This window comes from Euprymna scolopes, chromosome 10 (assembly GCF_053919585.1).
Source record: "Euprymna scolopes isolate OS-2025 chromosome 10, ASM5391958v1, whole genome shotgun sequence".
Lineage (NCBI taxonomy): Eukaryota > Metazoa > Mollusca > Cephalopoda > Sepiida > Sepiolidae > Euprymna > Euprymna scolopes.
Window position 1 is genome coordinate 18,462,906 of NC_136491.1, and position 23,525 is coordinate 18,486,430.

General features: G+C 31.5%; 1 protein-coding gene across 1 annotated transcript in view; it reads right to left on the minus strand.

The window, feature by feature from the left end:
* Positions 1-1,566: 1,566 nt before the first annotated feature.
* The window catches only part of LOC145285828 (sorting nexin-8-like), a 108,307-nt gene continuing 86,348 nt past the window's right edge, over positions 1,567-23,525 (minus strand). Inside the window, exons 7-14 of the mRNA XM_080134264.1 lie at positions 22,030-22,110; positions 20,240-20,400; positions 16,869-17,001; positions 11,864-11,932; positions 10,483-10,593; positions 8,043-8,081; positions 5,196-5,345; positions 1,567-1,846 (exon numbers count right to left, since the gene is read on the minus strand). Of these exons, the coding sequence (XP_079990390.1) occupies positions 1,718-1,846; positions 5,196-5,345; positions 8,043-8,081; positions 10,483-10,593; positions 11,864-11,932; positions 16,869-17,001; positions 20,240-20,400; positions 22,030-22,110 (873 nt within the window). The 3' untranslated portion in view covers positions 1,567-1,717. The remainder of the gene's footprint in view (positions 1,847-5,195; positions 5,346-8,042; positions 8,082-10,482; positions 10,594-11,863; positions 11,933-16,868; positions 17,002-20,239; positions 20,401-22,029; positions 22,111-23,525) is intronic.

A 23,525-nucleotide genomic window follows, 5' to 3' on the forward strand; every position in this document is an offset into this window, starting at 1 on the left:
ATATACAAGAAATGTGTTTTATTTTCGAGTACCAATGCTTCTCATGATTTCAAATAGAATTTCACACATTTCTTCAAAGTCTGAGGAAAATATCTGCTAAAACAATTGAGGGTTTACTAACATTTTCACCTCAAACATCAATAGAGAGTTGATGTAATAACAATAAAAACTGGGGTTCATTTTGTCATTTCAAAAAAATCTTTCAACCAATATTATTCATTGGAATTTAAGAGAAACTGATTACAACAGTAACATTTCATTGAAATTTCTAATGTTACAGAAAGTTGCAGAATAAAAATGTACAAGATCTGACCCAAACATCTAAAATTCCAAAATGTCTTATACAAACTCTGAAACCCTAGTTGCTCCTCTGATGAATGTTAATTAAAAAAAAAAAAAAAAAAAAAAAAAAAAATCTTAGGAGGCTAAAATAAAGCCCCCAACTTTTATAAAATATTTTTAGGTGTGTCACACACACACACACGCACGTATGTGTGTTTGTGTGTGTTTTTATTATTTCAACCGGAACGGGGGGGGGGGGGGGTATTTGCTTAAATCATTGCAAGATGGGATGAAAAAATTATCCATCCTATGTCATCAAACAATTTAAGCCAGACTTAAATTGTTTGATGTCATAGGCTGGATAATTTGTTCATCCCGTCTAAAGAAAACATATTGTTATGATTTAAGCAAATACTCCCAAGGTTAAAATAAAAACATTTATCGAGCACTTTTTCCATTTTTTTACCAAATATACCTCTTAATATATATGTGAGAAACATGGAAATAGTATTCCGATAAAATAGAGAAATAAAAAGGAACAAACCGTATTATGTGTTCATCAACATTTCGTCTTTATAGGAAGTCTCGAAATAAAGACGAAACATTGATGAACACATAATACGGTTTGTTCCTTTTTATTTCTCTAATATATGTGTGTGTACTTATTCAGATTGGCACTTATAATGATAAACAAAAATGAACTTTTAATTGTACATACTCATCACAGAATAAAAATTGTATATTCCAAAATTCAAAGATTGATCAAGTACCTTTTTTTTTTATGAAAAACAAATTTGTTTTTTTTTTTTTACTGATAAGTGACCGACGAGGCCATATTTTTCTAGAGAATATAAGGAGGTAAGCAGTGATTGTTTTGACATGCATTAGGGTTATCTGCCCTTGTTCAGATTCGTTGATTGTAATATAATGTAAAATTTGATTCTTTTGAATAAAAAATAAGATAAAAAACCACTTGATCAAATTAAGTAAATTTTGAAATTTTCTATCTTTGTCCCATGACTGGTACATACCAACATTTCTGTATTTTCTTTTAAATGCCGCCATAAATGCCAATCTGATTAGGTAAGTGTAAGTCAGTGTCAGGTATAATAAAATCTGTATAGTCATTTTAACAATTTTCAATTATATTCTTCACATAAGGTGATACATACAATTCATCCAGTAAAAAAAAAAAAAAAAAAAAAAAAAAAAAAAAAAAAAAAAAAAAAAAAAAAAAACAAACAAACAAAAAATTTCCACAAAAGTAAATAAAACGAGGCTTACTAAATCTCTCCCAGTTTTATTTCGTCCCTTTCTGTTGAGAAAAAAAAAAAAAAAAAAAAAAAGACTTGGGAGAACTTGTTGGTCTGTAGACACAACACGAAACAATTTGTAATTAACAATAAGAATCAGGAAGAAGTGTACTTTCCTTCTCTCACCCACTTGTATGGTTGATGACAGGAGATCCCAAAGGTGAGATGCTCCGAGGCGAAGCTGGTAGAGAGAACTCTTTGGCAAAAGAACTTTCAAGGATAGGTCGAAGACTACACCAAACTTTGGACAGCTGGGCAAGCAAAAAAAAAAAAAAAAAAAAAAAAAAAAAATTATGCATGACAAATAAGGAAAACAATGAATACAAAATAAATAAGTTTTAATAATTAAAATCCAAAACCTTTTCAAAAGCTATGTTCAATTTTATAATAGTAGTGCAGCTAAAAAACAGCTTTACTTCAATTTAAAAAAAAAAATAAAAATAAAAAAAAATAAAAAAAAATTAAAAAAACGTAATACTTTACTTTGGTCTCTAAACTTAAAGTCTACACTTATCCCTTCCAAAAAGTAAAGAAAATAAAAATCAAAACAAAAAATGGCAGCATGCCATTTTACTTGCTCGTTGGTGTTAAACATATACGGCAGAATCATGCTGACACTGATTCTCATTGAATCATCAGAGTTAAGCAATGTTGAGCCTGGTCAGTCCTAAAATGAGTGACCATTTGGAAATTCCAGGTGCTGCATATGTTCTCTGCTTGTCTCAATATTGTTTGAGTCATCCTGGAGTTCTCCTTGCCACTGGAAGCAGTGCAGATTCAGGAGAGGTGTGGTTGGGGATTGTGCAACTCTTGCCTCACAATTACACATGCAGATGTCCTTTCAGGGTGCATCCATTGTCTTTCGAGACTGAATGGAGGCGATGATATGATGATAATGGTGTTATCATTAAGATTGTTAATCTTTCAGCCATTATAAGTCAGCTCAGACAGGTTTAATGTTTTTTTCTTTTTTTTTGTGAAATTGTTTTTAGTGTATAGGATTTGATTATCCATAATAGGAGTATGCTTTCTTTTATGGTCATCATTATGGCATTCACTCTGGGTCTGTTAGGCTGGCTCTTTCTAACAAGTTCGCCACGTCTCTAAGACTAGCTGACCAGGCACAGCAAGTCAAGGTTGCTTCTGTTAGAAGTGCAAACCTTTTGCAGTTTCAGCAACAGAACTTGTTTGGGGTGGTTTAAAATGTGGGCCATTCTTTTGAAGAGTTTTTTTAAATTATTTCTTTGATAGAAAGATAAAATTTAACTTGCATATAAGTATTTTTTTTGCTATTAGTTTAGTTATGTGTAATATATTTTGTTATTTTAGTGTAGTTATGTGTAATATATTTTGTTATTTTAGTTTAGTTGTGTAATATATTTTGTTATTTTAGTTTAGTTATGTGTAATATATTCTGTTATATTTTATGCTATTTTAGTTTAGTTAAATATATTTTATGTTATTAGCTAAGCTTAATATTTTGTTATAATTTTAGTTATGTTAAATATATTTTATGTTATTAGTTTAGTTATGCTAAATATATTTTATTTTATTTATGATTAATATATTTTATGTTATTCTAGTTATGATTAAGATCTTGATATTTCATCAATCGTTATTGTTTAATAATTTAATACACAAACCTCAAATAGAAAATCATTAGCGACTTCTACTTTTAAGTAGACAACAAGTGATTATGGCCACGGATGATTATTAGAATACGTTTTAAAAAGCCATTTCTAAATGTCAGCCAGTTTTTTCTATATTTGCATTTTGTATAATTCTGGCCCTTCTCTTCTGATGAGAAGTAATTTAACTTCAAAATGCCATGGCTTAAAATTTTTTTTCTTAACTTTTCCTTACTTTTCTGATGCTGTAATAAAGTTGTATATAGCTTTTATTCCTCATCTTTCACGTAATATTAAAATACTTTATATTCTTTTAATCTTCATAGTTTTTTTTTTTTAAAACATTCATTTGATTTTCTATAAATCACAAGTTTAAACATAAAATTGAGAAATATTCTACATGAAATTATATAATATTAGGTTCTTTGCATAGGATTCACATCTAAACTAAACAATCTTTATGAAGTTTGGAACACAGCTGCTGGTGTAAGGGTGTGTAATGCTAGCTATATTTAGTTTAATTCAGTTTCATGCAAAAAGAGCCAATGGGGTGTGGAAACATCATGAAAATTCAGCCATCTCCAATTTTTTTGAAAATTTAACAAAAAGTATTAAACCTCAATAAATATTCCCCAAATTTCAGTTTTTTTGGAGCATTTTAAAATGTTTTTAGAGAGCATTTTATGAGCAACACCTCATTTGAAAATTCAAATGTTTGCATTGAATTAGAACCATAACCATGCCAATTAAGCAAAATTCCCTGAATTTCAATTTTGTCTTAAGACCTTTTAAACTTAAGTCTTAAATTTTAGACATTTTCTAGAATCAAAATCATATGGATTATGATTAAAATTTGAAAATTAAACATGATTTTAATCTTTGTAAGAGGACATCAAAATGATTAAAAAAAAAAAAAAAAAAAAAAAAAAAAAAACCTTGCTGTTTGGGGAATCAATTTTACCTATACTTGTATTTGCCTAGTTTATATTATAGAAATGTAACTATATCTCTCTCTCTCTGACCCAAGCAAGCAAAGTATAGTGGCCTTATAATATACAATGGAACCCCGGGATACGGTGGCCCTAAATACGTTTTTACATGTTACGATGTGGAATACAATGTTTTTGCCCCCACCCCGCTTCGTTATGGTATTTACCCCGCCTTATAGTTTTATTTATTATGTTATTTGATTATATGCATATGTATCAAATACTGTACTGTATTTTGTTACTAATTTTTAATGCTGTATCCTGGGGTTCTACTGTATTTGCCTAGTTTATATTATAGAAATTAAAAAAAAATTGAAAATAAAATTCCCAAAATAGAGCATATATATATATATATAGTAAGTTATAAAATGTATATGGCAATTAAGCTACACTGAATATTCCGTGTTTCATCCACTCTAGGATTCTTCAGGCTTATGCGCGAATTCTGTGGTTGTTTGTCGTTTTTATATGCGCATCTTCTATTGAGATTTTAGTTAGCCAATCAGCTTTCTAGTATCCACCGCGCCCTTCCTATTAGCCAATGAGCATGCATTTATCGGACAAGGGCCTATTTGACCTCTGGTTGACCTGTTCCTTTGTATGTGCTCTATTTAGCCTGGATATTTAGTTTTTTGATCCGTTTTAAATCTGGGTTAGTGTTTTTTGTTTTTAATGTTAGTTTATATATAAATATATATATGTGTACATGCACATATACATACATACATGTGTGATCGTTTATGTATATTCATGTTTATTTAATTTATTTGTTTATTTATTTTCTATTGTTTTGTTAGTTTTAAAACTATTTTGTATCACTATCCTAGAGTAAATTTTATCTTGTGAACACAGTTGTTTGTTATTTCTCTTCTACAGTTTATACACACATGGTCAACTTTTGTGAAAAACTAAACCAATTCTTCCAAAACCATAAGGTAAACAATTATCATGCATAGTTTTTGATAGAAAATAAATATATTTACCTCTGTATGCGCTTGGCTTTGTACATCCACTAACGAAACTACAATATCAACGAGAATATCAAGGTATGCGTGAATCAACTGAGTTTCCATTTGTAAACAGTGTAGTGAATAATAATTGCGATTTTCCATGTTTGCAATTTGACTTTCTTGCTACAAAATTTTGAAAAAAAAAAAAAAGAAAAAATTAATTTCATAAAATTCAAAATCATTAATTATATACGTCAAAATAAATTAAGAAAATCTTATAAAGAAAATAGACACCTGTTTTTAATAATGAAGGTGAAAATAGTTCATTATCTGTCGGCACTTGATAAGCATTAATCCATTTTTTTGTATAACTAATATGTTTTTTTTTCTAAGTTTTATTTTTGCATACGATTCATATACTTTAACAAAATAAATCAACAAATATCTTTCTTGCAAACATCAAGACGTGTTAATTACATTCTGCTAACCATCATCCATCCTGCATATAACACAAAACAGCATCCAATGATGAAGGGAGAATTTGGGAGTGTGGAGTCACTCCCTTAGGTACCAGTATTTCTAGAGAAGTGGTAGTCCCTGTAAGGACCCTATCTTTGGATTAAATAGAAACCATCATTTAAAAATTTTTTTTTTTTTTTTTTTAGAAAATACATGTACCATTTTGGTATGAAATGATCCAAAGATGGTTGACTTAACCATACAGTCTGCAAACATCCCTTATGCTACATGCCATCATCAATGCCTCCTCTATCACAGTAATGTGCTGGTGACTGCTGCTGTTGTACACAAAGCATAACATTTTATTTATGCACTTATGTAACAGAGTGCGCATGCTTCAGCCAATGTATGCAAATATAGAGCAGTGTGCGAGATGGCATCATGGTGAAGAAGCAGGAAAGAAAAAAAAATGTGGACATTTGAGGTTAGAGAAGGACAGCAATAGACATGTTGCACACATGGGCCAAGAATGACAGGGAAAGGCGTGTCCTAAACATGATCGGACAGAGACAGAGTACAATTTGTTTGACACAGCAGTCTTGTTAAGTACATTGGAATACAAGAATTTTGAACAAGAGACAAAGTGTTATTCTGGAAAGTACCAGTAAATAAAGGTCTGTTGTTTCATTAAAAAGAAAAAAAAAGTGAGTTGTCTTGTTTTCCTGCAACTATAGCATACGTGTGGGTCCCGAGTGTAGATATGTAACGACACCGTAACAAAAAAAACAAAAAAAAACAGAAGAAAAGTGTACTACATTACACATACTAAGAGGGAAGACAGCAAAATATTTATGTGATAGCAGTTATATATATATATATATATATATACACACACTAGTATTTCAGCCCAGCGTTACCCGGGTGTTTGGATGTGTATGTTGACCAAAAAAAAAGTGGTAGTAGGAAGGCAGGCTCGAACCCGTACCGCAAAGGAGGAAAAGAACGGGTTAAACCTAACGTTTATGCTGTTATGACCACCGCCAAACCGGAAGCGACTTTTTTAAAAATTAAGGCTAGACAATCTAAAGGAGAGAATAACTTTAAAAAATATTGGCGAAAAAAGTGACCCCCCCCCCCCTAGAAAAGTACCTAGTTGAAGGGGAAGATATTAACGTTTTTAGCCAATTTTTCGATATTTGTCGTATGAAAGGTCGAACTTTAAAGCGATATTGATCTTGGTAAAATCTGTCGCCTCTATTGAAAGTTTAAGGCAGATATGCAAACAGACATACATACATTTATATATTGGTAACTAAACATTTTCGACCGAAACTGATGAAAAAGCTTGCCCTATCTCTGAATACCCTTTATGTAAAATTTCAAATATTTAGACCAGAAATTGTCTGAGTAATTTGGAAGAGACCACAGAGGTCAATTTTTTTTTAACTTTGACCCCTATTATGACCCCTTAAAATTTATTGTTTTGGGCTCAAATCAAGCTATTAAGTTAGATCCATGTCCAAGGAACCTATATCTAAAATTTCAAGTGCATAGACCCAAAATTGTCGGAGGAGTTTGTAGAGTTCTCAAAGGTCAAATCGTTGAACTTTGACCCTCTTAATCGCCAAATTTCTGGCCAAAAACCGATCACATCGATTTTCCCAAATCTCAGTATCCTGTATATCAAATTTCGAGTCTGTAGACTAAAAATTGACAGAGTTATTGCATAGGAAAATGTACAGACACGTTCACTTTTATATATATGAACTGTTTTGCCTGATTGATATCTTTGATAATCTGGCTTTTATTAATTAAATTTCATATAATCACATCTGCTCTATGTACTTAAAACAAAAATTCATGAACATACGAAAGGAAATATTAAAAATCATGAAAATATATCATGTGTAATATATATTGAGGTGGGTGAGTTAACTAGTTCAAAATAAATGGTGGTTTTGTTTTAGCTTAGTCATACTGTAGATGGAACTTTCAGGAAAGGTTAAAGATTAAAACCAATCAAATAATAGAATGAGAAAATACTGAATAGGTAATTCATGAAGTTTTTTTTTTCAGTTAGTGAAACCAGGCAATGCTCATAGATCAGAAAATTCATCGACATGACAGGATTTGAGACCCTGAATAAATGAATTGCTTATTAAAAAAGTTTTTTTTGGATTGCTCAATGAATTTGATTTCAACTCCTCTTGTCTCACACATCACCAATACACGATCGATGACAACCAACATCACAATCTGAAGAGAAGAAATTGGGCCCAGATTCAACAAAGAAACAAGCGACTAACAAGAGTATCTTAAGATTAATAAAAAAAATAAATTCTTGTACTAAAAAAAAAAAAAAAAAAAAAAAAAAACTTTATATATTTAAAAATTCAATCTTGTTGATCTTTTTGAACTAACCTCCAGAATTTTCTGTTCCAATTGTTCTACTGCACCAGTCTAGAAAACAAAGAAAAAATAAAAATGTTTGATAAAAATAGCAATAATTATCAAGCACTGACAGAATTAACTCCCTTTGCTTACTGAACTCTTGTAGAAAGTGTTGATACTAACGCTTGAATCACTAAGATATACGACTGTATTAGTATAGAGATGAAGGTGATCAATTGATGATGACCAGGTCCTGATGAGTGCCATAAGCAAAATGACAACAAGCAGGGAAGATTGGAAGTCATTAACAAAACGTTTAGCCTCAAACTTAAAACGGAAAATTAAAATAAAAAATAAATGCAAATGCTGTAATTAACATGTACTTAACGTTTTGAGAATCTGAGGGAGTTAATTCATGATTTAAGGAGGACAATTAATACCAAAAATTATAAAAAGTAAAAAGATCCGATTTAAATTATTTTTTTGGAAATTTTAAAATGAGGATTAATAATATTGTACATTTAGTCTAATAAAAACATACAAAAATAAAAATGAATTTTTTTCTGGCTTTATTTCAACCTAAGGGTCTAATGTGTTTTATATAAAAATAAATAACTTTTATAATTTTTTGTCTGTCAAATAATTTATGCTGCTAAACTACATATTAGCCAAAATTTCTTTTTCAAAACTTATCAATTTCAAAATAAATAAGCCAATAGCGGTCGTTACTACAGCCATTTGCTTATAGATTATAACTGAATGATCGAATCAAATTGTTTATTTCCTTTGAAAAAGGGTTAATATTTTGGGGAAGTGGTTAATTAAAAATTACTGATATCAATGATAATTATTTGAATGCATAAAAATAAACACATTTTACTTAAAGTTGAAGTATGAAAAATATTTAAAAAAAAAAAAAAAACCTTTGAGACACATTTAAAATTCAATTTTAAAGAAAAAGAAAAAAAAAATGGACCAGTTTATTTCGTATTCGACAGTAAATTAGATTTGTTTTTCTGACCGTTTTCCAAATTTCATGACTAAACTCCTCATAGGGAGTAATACCAAGTTTTTAAGCACTGTCAGAGTAAAAAAATAAAAATTCTGACGTAAAATAGCAGTTTCCTAAAAAATTTTATTATTACTTTCCTAAAAACGCTTCAAATATATAATAGATTATTATTAGGTTGGTACAAAAATAATGCCGTTTTTTAACATTCAACTTCAAAAGATCATAACTCCTTTCATAATAAACTTTATTAATCGAAATAAGAACCATTAGAATCGTTTTTGCCAACAAGAAACAAGGTTATTTATTTCATCAGCATAAAAAATCCAGAGCTCTGGAAGCAATGAAGTCATTGAAGGCCGATTTGGCATCGTCTCAGTTTTTGAAGCATTTTTTGTGCAGGAAGTTGTTGAGATACTTGAAAAAGTGATAATCAGTGGGCAAGAGGTTCAGTGAATATGGCGGAGGAGACAGTGTCATAGCCCAATTTGTTCAACTTCTGCAGGGTCAGTTGAGCAACATGCGTGTGAGTATTGTCATGAAGAATTGGTTCTTTCATATTGACCAATCTCAGGCACATACGGAGCTTCTGGTGCATTTTGTCAATTTGTTGGTAGTACTTCTCCGCCATAATCGTTTTGCCCAGACTCAAGCTGTGATGGATGAAACCAGTTGCAGACCACCAAATAGTCACCATAACCTTTTTTGGTGCAATTTTGGCTTCCAGAAATGTTGTGAAGCTTCTTCGGCATCTAAGCATTGCGCTGAACGTAGCTGGTTGTTGTAGAGGATCCACTTCTCATCATACGTCACAATCTGCTTGAGAAATGGGTAGTTTGTTGCGCAGAAGACACCTCAAAATTTTTTTTTTTATTATGGTTCAATTCATGCGGAACCCATTTATCCAACTTTTTTGACTTTCCTATTTACTTTAAACAGCGGGCGACTTAAGATGTCAACCTCGAGTTATTTGCTTTAAATGGCGAACGACTCGAGTTCGCGACCTGGAGTTCAACAGCAACTTCGTGTGGTTTTGCGAGAATCGGCATCAATGAAGGCTTTCAAATGTTCGTTATCAACTGCAGTCGGCTGGCTCTCGTCATCATTGCGAAATTTTTTGATTATTAAAGCATGGGAAATGATATATATTTCCAAATAAAATGGTGGTATTTTGAGGACTTCAAGTGTTTTGCTTTTTTAAATATGATTATTTTAGTAAACTACCTTGAAATCCGTAATTATGCAAAGTGTTAAATATGGTTGATGGATTTGCTACTATAATAATAATACTTATAGTTTAGAAAAAAAAATTGAAAACAGTAAAAATATTTATATGGAATTCAGAGATGGGAAAGGGAGTTTCCGGGATTATTCATTCTTCCCAGGCAACACTCGTACATGAGCTCTAATATTAAACGAAATAAATAAAAAATAACTAAAAAGGTAGGTAACTCTGCTTACCTCAGAGGTTGCAACTGTAGCAGACATTCTTTTCTTTTTATATTGACCCATTTTTTGAAGTGCCCTTTGGTGATCGTGTAACACACCTTTTTCGTGACGGTCACATAAATCCTAAGAAGAAATAAATAATATATATATATATATATAGATATATATATATATATATAAAAACACACATGGGTGTGTGTCCATAGGTACTTTTATGCATGTAAATAAATAAAAAAAATATGTCCCATAAAAAATATGGGCGATCTAATCATATTATATATATATATATATATATATATATATAGAGAGAGAGAGAGAGAGAGATAACAAAAACGGCTTATAGCTCTTAAAAAAAAAAAAAAAAAAAAAAAGCTAAAGTAGCAGGAAAAAAATAAAAACAGCATATTTAAGTTAATATCGCTCCCCCCCCAAAAGCCAACAAATCATATATATGTGTATGTGTAAGTATATTATTATATAGATTCACAGCCATTTTGTTAAAAAAAAAAAAAAAAAAAAAAAAAATCAATGAAAACAATCATTTTACAGATCAGATTTGTTGATGTAATCTACTTAAGTCTTCATAAGTTCCTTAAGCCTTCAATTATCATTTTCTTTCAAACAATTAAGTGAATCTTAATGGCCCAACGACCATGCCAATAGAAGTCAATGTTAGCATGTTATAAAAATCAATGCATTAACAGAATATTCAAATAAGTTTCAAAAGGAATTACCTTTTACAGAATTTAAAAGTTTCACTGAAATTATTTGTTCGATTCTATCAGAGGTTACTAGGGGCAATTATTAGTTAGGTCCATAGAATAAAAAAATAAAAAGGAAACCTGAAAGAAACAGACATGTGCATACGAGTATTGTTTTTTCTAAACTGTTCACTTCTTGTAAGTGAAAATTAAGAAAAAAAAAGACGGAGTCAAGTACAATAACCATTAGGCCAGCTTGACAATTTTAAAAAATTGTTTTCAAACCTATTTATATTCTTAACATAAGCAATCTGTCATATGAACGATTCACACATATGCATTTGTGAAACAGTTAACAAACAGATAAAAATCCAATGCCCACCCCCACATACCAATTTTTCAATTTTGGACCCTTAGCAGCCCTTTTTTCCAGATGAACAAAAAAGTTATGTTTTCCACATGTCTGAATACTCTACATACCAAATTTCAAGTCTCTAGATCAAAAATTCGTTGAGTATATAGGCTGAGAAGTGTCCGCACTCATTCTCACTTTTATAGATTGCATTGATCTCCACACAAGCAACGCCAATTAAAAACCACTAGTTACTTTATAAATTTTTGATGGCCATTTCAGTCTCATTAAAAGTTTGAACAATTTAAAGCACAAAAATAAAAAAAACAAAAAAACTTACTCTGTAAGCAGTAAGTAAATCAAGGAAAAGATATAATTGTTCTACAACGGTTTCTTCTTCTTCAGCAGCCTATAAAAAAAACAAAAAAACCTTTAAGATTTCATGCAAACAATCCATTTCAATTTTTATCTTTGCAATGAATTTATAATTTTTTTTTTTTTTTTTTTTTTTTTTTTTTTTAACAGAAAGGAAAGTTTTGTTACATTTAGGAAAATTACATTTGATTTTAAAATATTTTTGTTTTCTAAATTGACATAAACGCTTTCGTATGTTTCTGGTTATCCAAAATTTCACAAAAATATCTAAAAATTGGATTAAAGTTAAAACTTCGGAACAACTATATATCTCTTGTATTTTCATTTCACTTAAGTTGTCATATGACACAATCACGTTGACATACCGATTTCCATTAGATCACCGAAGTTTAGCAACATTGAGCTTGGTCATTACTAAAATGGTAACAAGTTAGGAATTCCAGGTGCTGTATGTTCTCTCCATTCATCTTGGCATTGTTTCCAGTTGTCCTGGACTTCTTACCACTGGACTCGAGCAATGCAGATTCAGGAGGTGTGGTTGGAGATTGTGCAACCCTTGCCCCACAATTACATACGCAAACTATGGTTACTGGTGGCTGGTTACTTTTAATGCATCTAAAACAAAGCTATTTTTACATCAACGCTCTGATCCCCATCTGGCATCTATTGAAATGGATGGCTCTCGTCTTGGGACGTTTCTGGGTTTGACCTTTACTCCTGATCTGAAATGGAACACGTACATCAAGTGTGTTGCCAAGGTCACTGGGAAAATGGTGGGATCCTTCTAACACTCCAGAAAATATCTCACTGCTGATGCAATTCTCTATCTATATAAGAGCCAGGTACGTCCAAGGATGGAGTACCGTTGCCACATCTGGGCAGGAGCTGCTAGAAAGGACTTGTCCTGCCTTGATAGAGTTCAAAATAGACTTTGTAGCTTTGTAGGAGATGTCCTTTTCTCTTCCCTGTAACCTCTATCTCACAGAAGAGACGTTGTGAGCCTGTCTTTGTTTTATCGTTATTTCCGTGGCAAGTGCTCATCTGAGCTCTAATCTCTGCCCCCCCCCCTCGCCAATCTTTCACAATAAACACCGGTCTAGCTGAAACCACTGTCAATAATTTTCCCCGCTCTTTATCTGTGTCTAAATCAAAACGTACATTCCATGAACAAAGCTTCTTTCTTAGAACTGCACGCCTGTGGAACTCTCTGCCACTTGCCTGTTTCCCACCTGACTACAACTTGGATGTCTTCAAGTCCAGCATAAACAAATTCCTGATAAACCGTCCCCCTTAAGACACATTATCAAATCTCCAATACTAACGATTACTACGATACTATCCCATTGATTACTGTACACACAATAACCCCCCCCCCCGAGCGGCTTCTGGGCCTTGATAAGTAGTGACCACTATGTAAAAAAAACCTACCCTTACAGGGGTATATATTACCTTTAGAGACTGAATGGAGGCTATGATGATGTTATAATGTACAAGTTGTTAGAAATCAAGGGATCCATTCTTGGAGTTAACACTTGATTTCTATAGAAGATACATATAAAATTTGAGTATTCTTCTCAGAATTTTGCATATTGCCACTTGGACATACAGAGCTACTAATTGGGAACATGTTTGGGGGGGGATGAACGAGACTAGTTTATGTTACATTTAACATTTTCCATAGTGAAGGGGTGTGATTTTGTTGCAAAGCGGGTTTTGTTGGGGATATGTATGTCGAGGGGATAACAATTGCAACGAGTTCATCATAGTATATTTTAGTTCAAGAAGTATGGCGTGGTTTGAAAAAAAAAAAAAATAAATAAATAAATAAATAAAACAGCCACTTTACAAATTGACAGCCTAGAGATATGTTTCTCCACTGATGATGGGTTGTACACCCGAAAGGACCTATGGAATAAATACCATCCACAAAAAAAAAAAAAAAAAAAAAAAAAAAAATTCAGGTAAATAAAAAAAATTAAATTACGTATTTATTTGCTCATAACGACGGAACATTCCTGCGTTGTAAGCCTTCAAAAACACCTTTTATATTTTAGTTCATTTCCATAGTCATGGCAGTGTTCAGTAGCAGCGAACAGCTGACACACATTCACGGAGAAGAGGAAAAGACGGCTTAAACCAAAAGGGAGAGAGAAAGTAATCTATACATGTTGATATGTGAGAAACACATTAAACAATGGTGTAAAAGAGCGTGGCATATCAGTTGAGAGAGCAAGAAAAAGGGATAGCATGAAATAATGGTGTGCTTGAAAAGTAATCCATGTAAAATAGATGTACATTATAAAATTTTCTACTAGAGAGCCACCACTTATCAAGGCCCAAAGACCACTCGAGAATAAGGGTTAATGAATGTAAGGTGTTAGTGTAGTAATCGTTACATCAAATATATATATTTTTGATAAGTTTTGGTTCAAAATTAATGCACCCAAGTCATATGGACATATTTTTTTATTTTTGAAATAGCAACTTTATAATATATATATATATATATATATATATATATATATATATATATATATATATATATATATATATATATAATGAAAATTACAATTGAATTTACCAAAATGATCCAAGATGGTAAAATTAAAGTAAATTATAAATATTAAAGAATTAATATTTATAAACTTATCTCAGCCAGATATAAAAGCTCGATAATACCAAATAGGAAATAGAGCTTATAATATGAGCAAACAGTTAATGAAATATGTTAAAAAACACTTTGAAATGAGTTAAAAACATTTAATCTGAAAAGGAAACACTAGATAAATGGATAGTCCTTAATCCGCAGAGTTTCGTTTGGATTTTACCGTCACTGGATTTTTTTTTATCTTCCACCAGACTATCCATTAATGTGTAATCACCTTTTTCTTTACCATATTCCCTCTGCTTAACTTATTTTGTTTTCAAGTAAGATCTTTGACTTATTTGTTGTTTCATCAAATACTTCTGCATGCAAAATCCGATCCTGCATTTTGCTAATTCCTACCCTCTGATGAGAAGGAGAGTATTTCTTCGAAACTCCGCGAATTAAGGACTATCCATTTATCTAGTGTTTCCTTTTCAGATTAAATATGTTTTTAACTCATTTCAAAGTGTTTTTCACATGTTTTATTAACTGTTTGCTCGTATATATATATATATATATATATATATATATATATACAATTACATTTAAAAAAACGCTCTGTTACACGCGGTAGAAATAAAGCCTACATATAGTCAAGTGTAACTGGTCCACTATGGCTCTTTGGAGCCATTTGAAGAACACACTTTTCAAGAACGGGTCTGATGATTGTAACGTTATGAAATTGTGAGCATATCGCGAAGATCCCCCCCCAAAAAAAAATTGAAGGGCGAATGTTTTGCAACACTCGAGTTATCTGTGATGAGCATTGGAATCGTCCCATATATATATATATATATATATATATATATATATATATATATATATATATATATTATTATTATTATTATTATTGAATGTATGTATATATATATGTTGAATATATGAATATGCTGAATATGAAAACTAGTGTTTGCTCATATATATATATATATATATATATATATATATAAATTAATCGATAGAACATTATAATAATAATATATACGAAATCTACAAGAATTAAAATATATCTAAGCATACTTTATGACCAGGCTATGCCGGACGTCCCAGCTAGCTTTTGAAGTTTTAACAAAAGAGCTACAATAATATTAGTATCCATTTACGTTGAACATCTGCAAAATGCCAACATCAACATGTTACATACGAGTCCCCTGTGGATTTTTCTACAGGTCCCGATAGCCTATATATTAATACCATAGTACTTTTAATGTACTTACATGTGTTATGGTCTACAGATTATAAATTATTTGATCGGGAGATGCTATTTATTAAAAAGGAGGAAAGAAGGTGATAAAATACTATGAACATTAGATTAGTATATAAATACGCTAATTTAATGTTCATACTATGTTTTCAACTATCCTCCTTTTTAATAAATAGGATTTTCCAATCACCAACGACGGAATGTAAAAATTTTTTTTTAAATTACAAAATTATGTCACTTTCAGGTCGTATGTGAAACTAAAATATACCTTCTTCATCTTTTTGCTAGTATCCTGTTCTGTCTAAAGATGGTATAATGATATTGTGGGGTTTCTGTTTGCGCCGAGCATCCATACAATTGAAATATGTCACATACTCCTATAAGGATATGCGAGATAAACTGTAACAACCAAATATATTCTGACACTACATTAACTAGATTACTTAGATAATAAACTCGTGGGGTCTTTATTCATACTTAATGTCCACAAAAACGCCCAACAGCAATATATTACATATGAAAGATGACGCTGTGGAATTTCCACAGGTCCCGCTAGTATTTTTTTTTTTTTTTTTTTTACATAGGCATCACCACATTATCAAGGCCCAGAGGCCACTCAAGGATAAGGGTTAACGAGTGTACAGTAGAAATTGGACAATATAGTAATCATTAGTAATGAAAATTTGGTAAATTTGATAACTTATATGGAACGGCTCATCAAGAACTTATTTACTTTAGACTTGAACACAACCATATTGTAGTCAGCCGGAAAGCAGGAAAACGGAAGACAATTCCACAGGCGTGCAGTTCTAAGAAAGAAGCTTTGTTCATGGAATCTACGATTAGGTTTAGGCACAGATAAAGAGTGGGGGGAATTATATATAGTGTTTACAGCTAGACGAGTGTTTCTTGTGAAAGTTTGGCGAGGGGGGACCATTATATTACCAACATCTTACCAAAAACTTTTATTGGAATCAGAAATGTTTTTGATTAATTTCTTATTTAAAAAAAAAAAAAAAAAAAAAAAGATTAACACTAAAACTTTTTTCAAAATATGTCACGCTATATAAGTCTGAATGCTTAAGACAAAATGACATTCAAAAGTCAAGTTATGTTTACCTCTTGTGCACCTTTATCGGCAATCGTGTTGAATTCAGAGCAAAGATTTTTAAAACCACTTTTTAGTTGAAACCAAGATTTACTTGTTCCTGTTGTCCAAGTCGTGACTTCTGTTGTATCATTGGTAATGGTTCTGCAGAATGAGAAAGATCAATAAACACTTATGAGCAAGTGATTGGAAAAAGGGCAATCTATTATATAATGATCTGAATTATGTATACCTTAACCCCACTTCATAACAGACTCAAACCTAAAACTATAAACCTGAATGGCTTGTAACACCATGGAGACATCTTGCTTTCAACAGAATTTGTCACTATCTTTGTGTACAGCCTAGTATCCACATTGCTTGACCAACTGTCACCAAACTCAGTTAAAATATTAGTCACAATCTAAGTTAAGACTAATTTAACTTTGGGATATCAAGGTCAAGAAAGGCGAGTCATACTTTTAGCAATAACTTTGGTTCTGTTCATTGTAAAGACTCACCAGTTGGCCCATATTGTAGCCAATGAAGTATTGCATCTTATACGATCTAGATCTTGAAAAGTTTAATCAACCTTGAAATTTTAATGAAATTTCAACTTTTGATTTTTCCAAATTTGATGCCAAATTTCAAACTGATCCAATAAACAATTTTTATCATCAACTTTCTACAGCATAACTGAACACTTCATACAATGTAGAGAAGGCCTACATAAAACTTGCCTTATACTTGCATTGTCAATTCTCATTTAAATTCTATAAAATTAATCTTCTTAAAATGTTTTTATTTGATGAGCGGTAATAAACAAGATCATGAAACTAAGTTCATGTGATTTAATTTTAAATACAATTAACAAAACACACAAAAAAAAAAAAATGCTATTTTCAGACAATGCTCACCTGGAACCATAGAGACTCAACACCTTCATCCGTTCTTCGGGGCCTGTGGCACAGTGGATAGAAGCATTGAGTCTCTACAGTTCCAGGTGAGCATTGTCTGAAGATAGTGGTTTCAATCCTACCCAAAGCCAGCCAGAGGATTAGTTGGCCAAAATGTGGTGAGACAACAACAACTATGGAAAGCAGTAATTACTGAAGATATAGTTACAAGACTCAGTACTCCTATCCTGTCGTGGTTAATCACCTAAAGAATGTCAGAGGAGGAGTTGGCCGAAACATGGTGAAACAACTATGAAGATGAGGATAACAGTCGATAAAATTTAAAAAAATAAATAAATACACAAATTACTCATGTAATGGGATTCCAATTAAAACAAAATTTAAAAAATATGTAAAAAAAAAGTTTCTATTTTAATGTTGATGATAAATTAATCTTTATAAATAAAATTAGGTATGTGTATATATATTTTATGTACAGCATACACTCCTAAACTAACAAACTGGTCATTATGAATGCATTCTAGGCAACAGTCAGTAATGTGGGCACATTATTTTTGTAAACTTTCACTTGAGTGTGTATTGGTTAGATGGATTCATTCAATCATTGGTTAATCCAGTCATGTGTTGAACAAACAGAAAAGGAATAACATAAGAGATCACTTTTTAACAACTCATCTTCTGCTTATCAATTCAAACCTGATTGTCGACATGGCTTTGAGACAAGATCTTGTTTTTTTTTTTTTTCTTCACATAAGCATCAACACTTATCAAAACCAAGAGGCCACTCGAGGATAAGGGTAAAAGAGTGTACAGTAGAAATTGGACAATCGTTAGTAATGGAAATTCAGTAAATTTGTTAACTTATATGGAACGGCTCATCAAAAACTTGTTTACGTTAGACTTGAAGACAACCATATTATAGTCAGCTGGAAAACAGGAAAACTAACGACAATTCCATAGGTGTGCAGTTCTAAGAAAGCTTTGTTCATGGAATCTACGTTTATGTTTAGGTACAGATAAAAAGTGGGGGAAATTGTTGATAGTGTTTTCTGCTAACTGAGCATATCCCATTTTTTTTATTTTCACGTATAGGAAATGACATTCAAACGTTTTTTAATGCATTATTATTTAATATAAATAAATATTGCTAGATTCATAAGTGAAGGTTTTTAATTCTTTTGTTAATTGGATGTTAGAACAAATAGAAACTGATACCCTTATAGAATGATTAATATAGTATTTTTCCTGGATCCAAGCGAAATGGTTATTTCAGCAAAGCACCGTTAGAAAACCAATAAAATGCACTAAAATCTGCAGCGTATGTGTACAACATTAGTAACACTCTGCAGAATATTAACAAATTAGGCCAAGAAATTCTTCCTCATCCACCATATTCGGCAGGCCTATTATCCAATGATTATCACTTCAACTATTTTGACCACTTTCTTATGGGGGAAAATTTTCAAAAATCAAAGTGGATGTTCAAATTTCATGCAATTAAATTATTAAACGTGTTTCCATGTGGCAAAAATGTTTAGATTACCTTCCTTATGCATAGACAAGAGCAAGAATTTAAAATAGGCTATCTCTACAGAACAACACTCATATCGATATGAAATTTCCGATTGTGATTTACAGCGTAGAAAATTGTCTAGCCATTGTCAAACAGTCAATTAGGACTGATATTAGATGAAAAGTTTTTCATATTTTTACCTAACTTCAACCCCTCCTCCATGTTAAGCATGGATCTAATAGCTTTCTTCAAATCACTAAAAGCATGAACTTTATTTCTGAGGAAGTTTTTTCTCAATTTTTTTTTTTTTTTTTTTTTTGAGGGGGCAAAATCTTTTTTTGACCCTACTCCTTTTAGTTTTTGTTGCAATATTTTGGGCGTAATTGTACTGGATATGACCACAAATATTTGGATGATTATATTTAAAACAAACCAATCAGGTATCAGAACTGCTGTATAAAATATACTGAATCTCTTTGAATTTTTTAGTCAAAACTTTTTCGTCAGAGTGAAGGATCACTACTGATCCTGACTACCATTCTTTGAGACAAGCTCTCTCAGCATATCCCATTTCTTTATTTTCACGTACAGAAAGTGACATTCAAACATTTTTTAACGTATTATTGTTTAACATAAATGGATCAAGTCTACCATTCTTTACCTAGAATTCTTTAAAATTCAAAGTTTCTGATTGGATCAATGCTGCTAATTTTTGCTTGTGACAAACTACATTTAATATTCACATTTGGATAATTTTCTTTTGTCTCTTTCTTTATTACAAGAATAATAAATTCACTCAAGAGTATTTTGTGCAATATGCTTAGTGTTTATCTTTTTATACATCTTTCGCTTCCAAATCATAAACTACTTTGGCCATTTTTTTTGTTTGTCCCATAAATCACAATCTGAAACATTCATGCCGATATGGATGTCATTCAGTAAAAGCACCCAAAATACTGTGTATTATACATACTTTAGTTCTCTTCCAAACTGTAACATATCATTAGCATAAGCAGTTGATCGATGGACCATACGTTCGGCAATATCCTTTAATTTTGTCACGCTATTGTAAAGTACTTTTATGTGTTCTTTGCTGTTGGCCAGTTGGCTCTGAGTGTCCATTGGAACCAATTCCTGAAAAGATTAGAATAAAACTACTTCAATCATTACTTTATGTAGTTTACAGATTAAAACAATTTTGGTAATCTTCAAAGATTAAGCTCTTTTCTTATAAAACAAAAGGATTTAAATTATATTAAGAAAATTTTAAGAGAAAAAGTTCAGAGAATTTCTGAATTTTTGTGAGAAGGTATCACCATTATTTACATGAACAAAGTTCAGTGAATTTCTGTCATTACTAACCAGCAGAGCATTACCACTGTCACCCAAGGTAAAAATCTATCAGGCATGTGATAATTTTTTTTTCTTTTTTTTTTTTGCGCATTTTCATCCCATGCCACTTTGATGTAGGGAGCTATTATCTGAGACATATTTGCAGGGACACTAATGTAAGGAGTTGAGCAGCAAGATGTCTGTTTACATTACACTTGAACTTCTGCATGTCAGTACAGTCAGGGAAGCATGAACCAATCAATAGACAATGGTTAGGAATTTGTTCTTAATGCAGACAAAGAGAAATAAGGTTGCAACGAATGACAATGAACTAGGGATCAAATAGGAATGACATGTTGGTTTAATTAATAACGTTTGTTAGGTTAATTAATAACCTTAGTTTTTTGGATGGATGTTCTATGCATTATTTCAAAGTTATAAATTTCAGATAGACGGTGTCGAATTTCCTTGTATTGATTGGTAGTGACATTGCTTTAGTTTATTTTTTAATTTCTGCATTTCAGAAGTATGGTGTTCAATAATGTCTTGGGCAATGGTAATTTGTTGCTTAACGAGATTGAATCTGAAGTTCTGAGTATAAGTTACATTTTGTGCGCTGCATCGTGCAATGTGAATATTGTGTAGGCAGCATGTTTTCAGACAAGTATTGTTAAATAGCACAGAGTGTTCTTGCTTAATAAGCTTTCTTTGTAGTTTTTCAATTTTTCTAATTGTCTTCCTTGTTTCTCGGTTGAATCTGTAAGAAAGTTTCATAGTCGTCTTGGTCCATTTTTTTTTTTTTGTCGTTCTTTGCAAGTACTTATGGATTTTAAACGAATAATAATCAAAACTGAATGAAGACAACTGTTGAAAACCCAGTTGAAAGTACTTGCAAAAAAAAAAAAAAAAAAAGGGACCAAGACAACTATCGAACTTTCTTACACGGATTCAACTGAGAAACAAAGACTATTAGAAAAATTGAAAAACCACAAAGAATGCTATTTAACAATACTTGTCTGAACACACACACACATTGGCTCCCGTTAGATCGTCGAAGTTAAGTAATGTTGAGCCTGGTCAGTACTAAAATGGGTAACCAGGTGCTGTATGTGCTTTCTCGATGATGGACATCAACCTTACTCTTCTCCTTCATTGCTCAATATGCAACATCATGTGTTAATGAAATGTAAAATAACGAATGAAGAAATGTTAAAGCAATGTAATGTTCGTAAAATTAATAAAATATAGGCTAGTCTGAATCAAATACCAATATGTCAGATGGATTGCTATTTGTGTCAGACTTAAATATGCTAGATGAATAAAAATTTACTTAAAATGGTAAATTCTACTTTAATGTTTTGAAAAAGCTGAAAGTGTAATAACCCGATTGAATATGGGTTAAAATAATGAAAACAAACGAACATTACTAACCTTAGCTTTATCTGCCAAGTTACTCGTCATAAATTCATCTGGAATACCACGAAACTGGTCCCGTAATTTATTTTGCATATCCTTAAAATAAATAAAATAAATAATTCATTTTTAGACGATGCAAATCTAAAAAAAAAAAAAAAAAAAAAAAAAAAATAGATTACGAAAGTTGAAAAAATAAATCATTAATTGAATGCTTATTTAATAATATCCCTTTATTCTGTGATAAATGGTCACGATAAAGAATTTGAGCATTCGTTTTATATGTCGAGAATTGAGGTTTATATGTGAAGAATAAGAGCATTTGTGAAGAATGTATTGTAAAAATTGAAACAATTACAAAGAATCACACTGGTTAACGTTTGTTTAATTGGTTGAGGAGATGGGGGTGGAGGAGGGTGATCTGATTTAAATTCCAAGAAGTTGGCCAGCACCATGATAGCAGCCCCCAGGATCGTAACACTCACCAACTTGGTGTGCACCATCTCTCGTAGGGGGAGTTTATAAAGAGCCGCATTAAATATGACCTTGACAATGATGTGTACCTTTCCTAAGTCAGAGACCATCATCATGTCAGATTTGGTCATGATCAATGCAGTGGCGTGGGCTGTAAGAGAGTATATCTTGACCTTTGCTCATGACCTTGAAAAATGGTGTGCAACATCCCTAGGTGGGAGACCATCATGTCAGGTTTGGTCATGATCGGTCCAGTGGTGTGGGCTGTAGGAGAGTTGTACAGACACACATACAAATGCTTACGTATATATATATATATATATATATATATATGTGTGTGTGTGTGTGTAGTGGTTTTTGTTTTGATTTTTTAAATGATAGTAATGTTTATGTCTCCGCCTCGGAAACCGGTGTTTTTCTTAGAAAGTCGCCCAGTTTTATTTGGACATATTATTTATTTATTATTTTTAAAAACAGTAATCTACGGACATGCGTGTTGGAACAAATCTCAATAATATAATTAACAGCAACTCCTATATGCCTTGGTGAATTTATTGTCTATGCTATCAAACCAAAAACTACAAAGATTAGCCAAAAATAATGTAAAATTTATTGATTTTTATTTTAATCCTTACAGAAATAAACTTTCCAATTGCTAATGAATAAAAGGTCACATTTGAGTGATTCAACAGAATGTTGTCAATGAATCTCACTATTAGGCAGAATAAAACAAGTTTAATGAAAGATGTGAATCGTAGAAAAACAGGAAAACTGGTTAGATACAATAATAGACTTCTGTGAAATCGTATGAATGAAAAAGGTATTACAGAAAGTTTCAGGTGGGCCATTCCACTGATTCTTGATTCCCCCCCCCCTCCTAATAATCAAAATCTTTTGTTCTTTATTACACCAACAAAATGTAAAAATGATGGAATATGTTCAAAGAAAGGTTTTGGAAGCAGATAAGGTCCTGTTATGTTTCAAGGAACATTTTCTTTTATCAATACCTCCAAGCAAGAAAATAAAAAGGATAAAAGAAA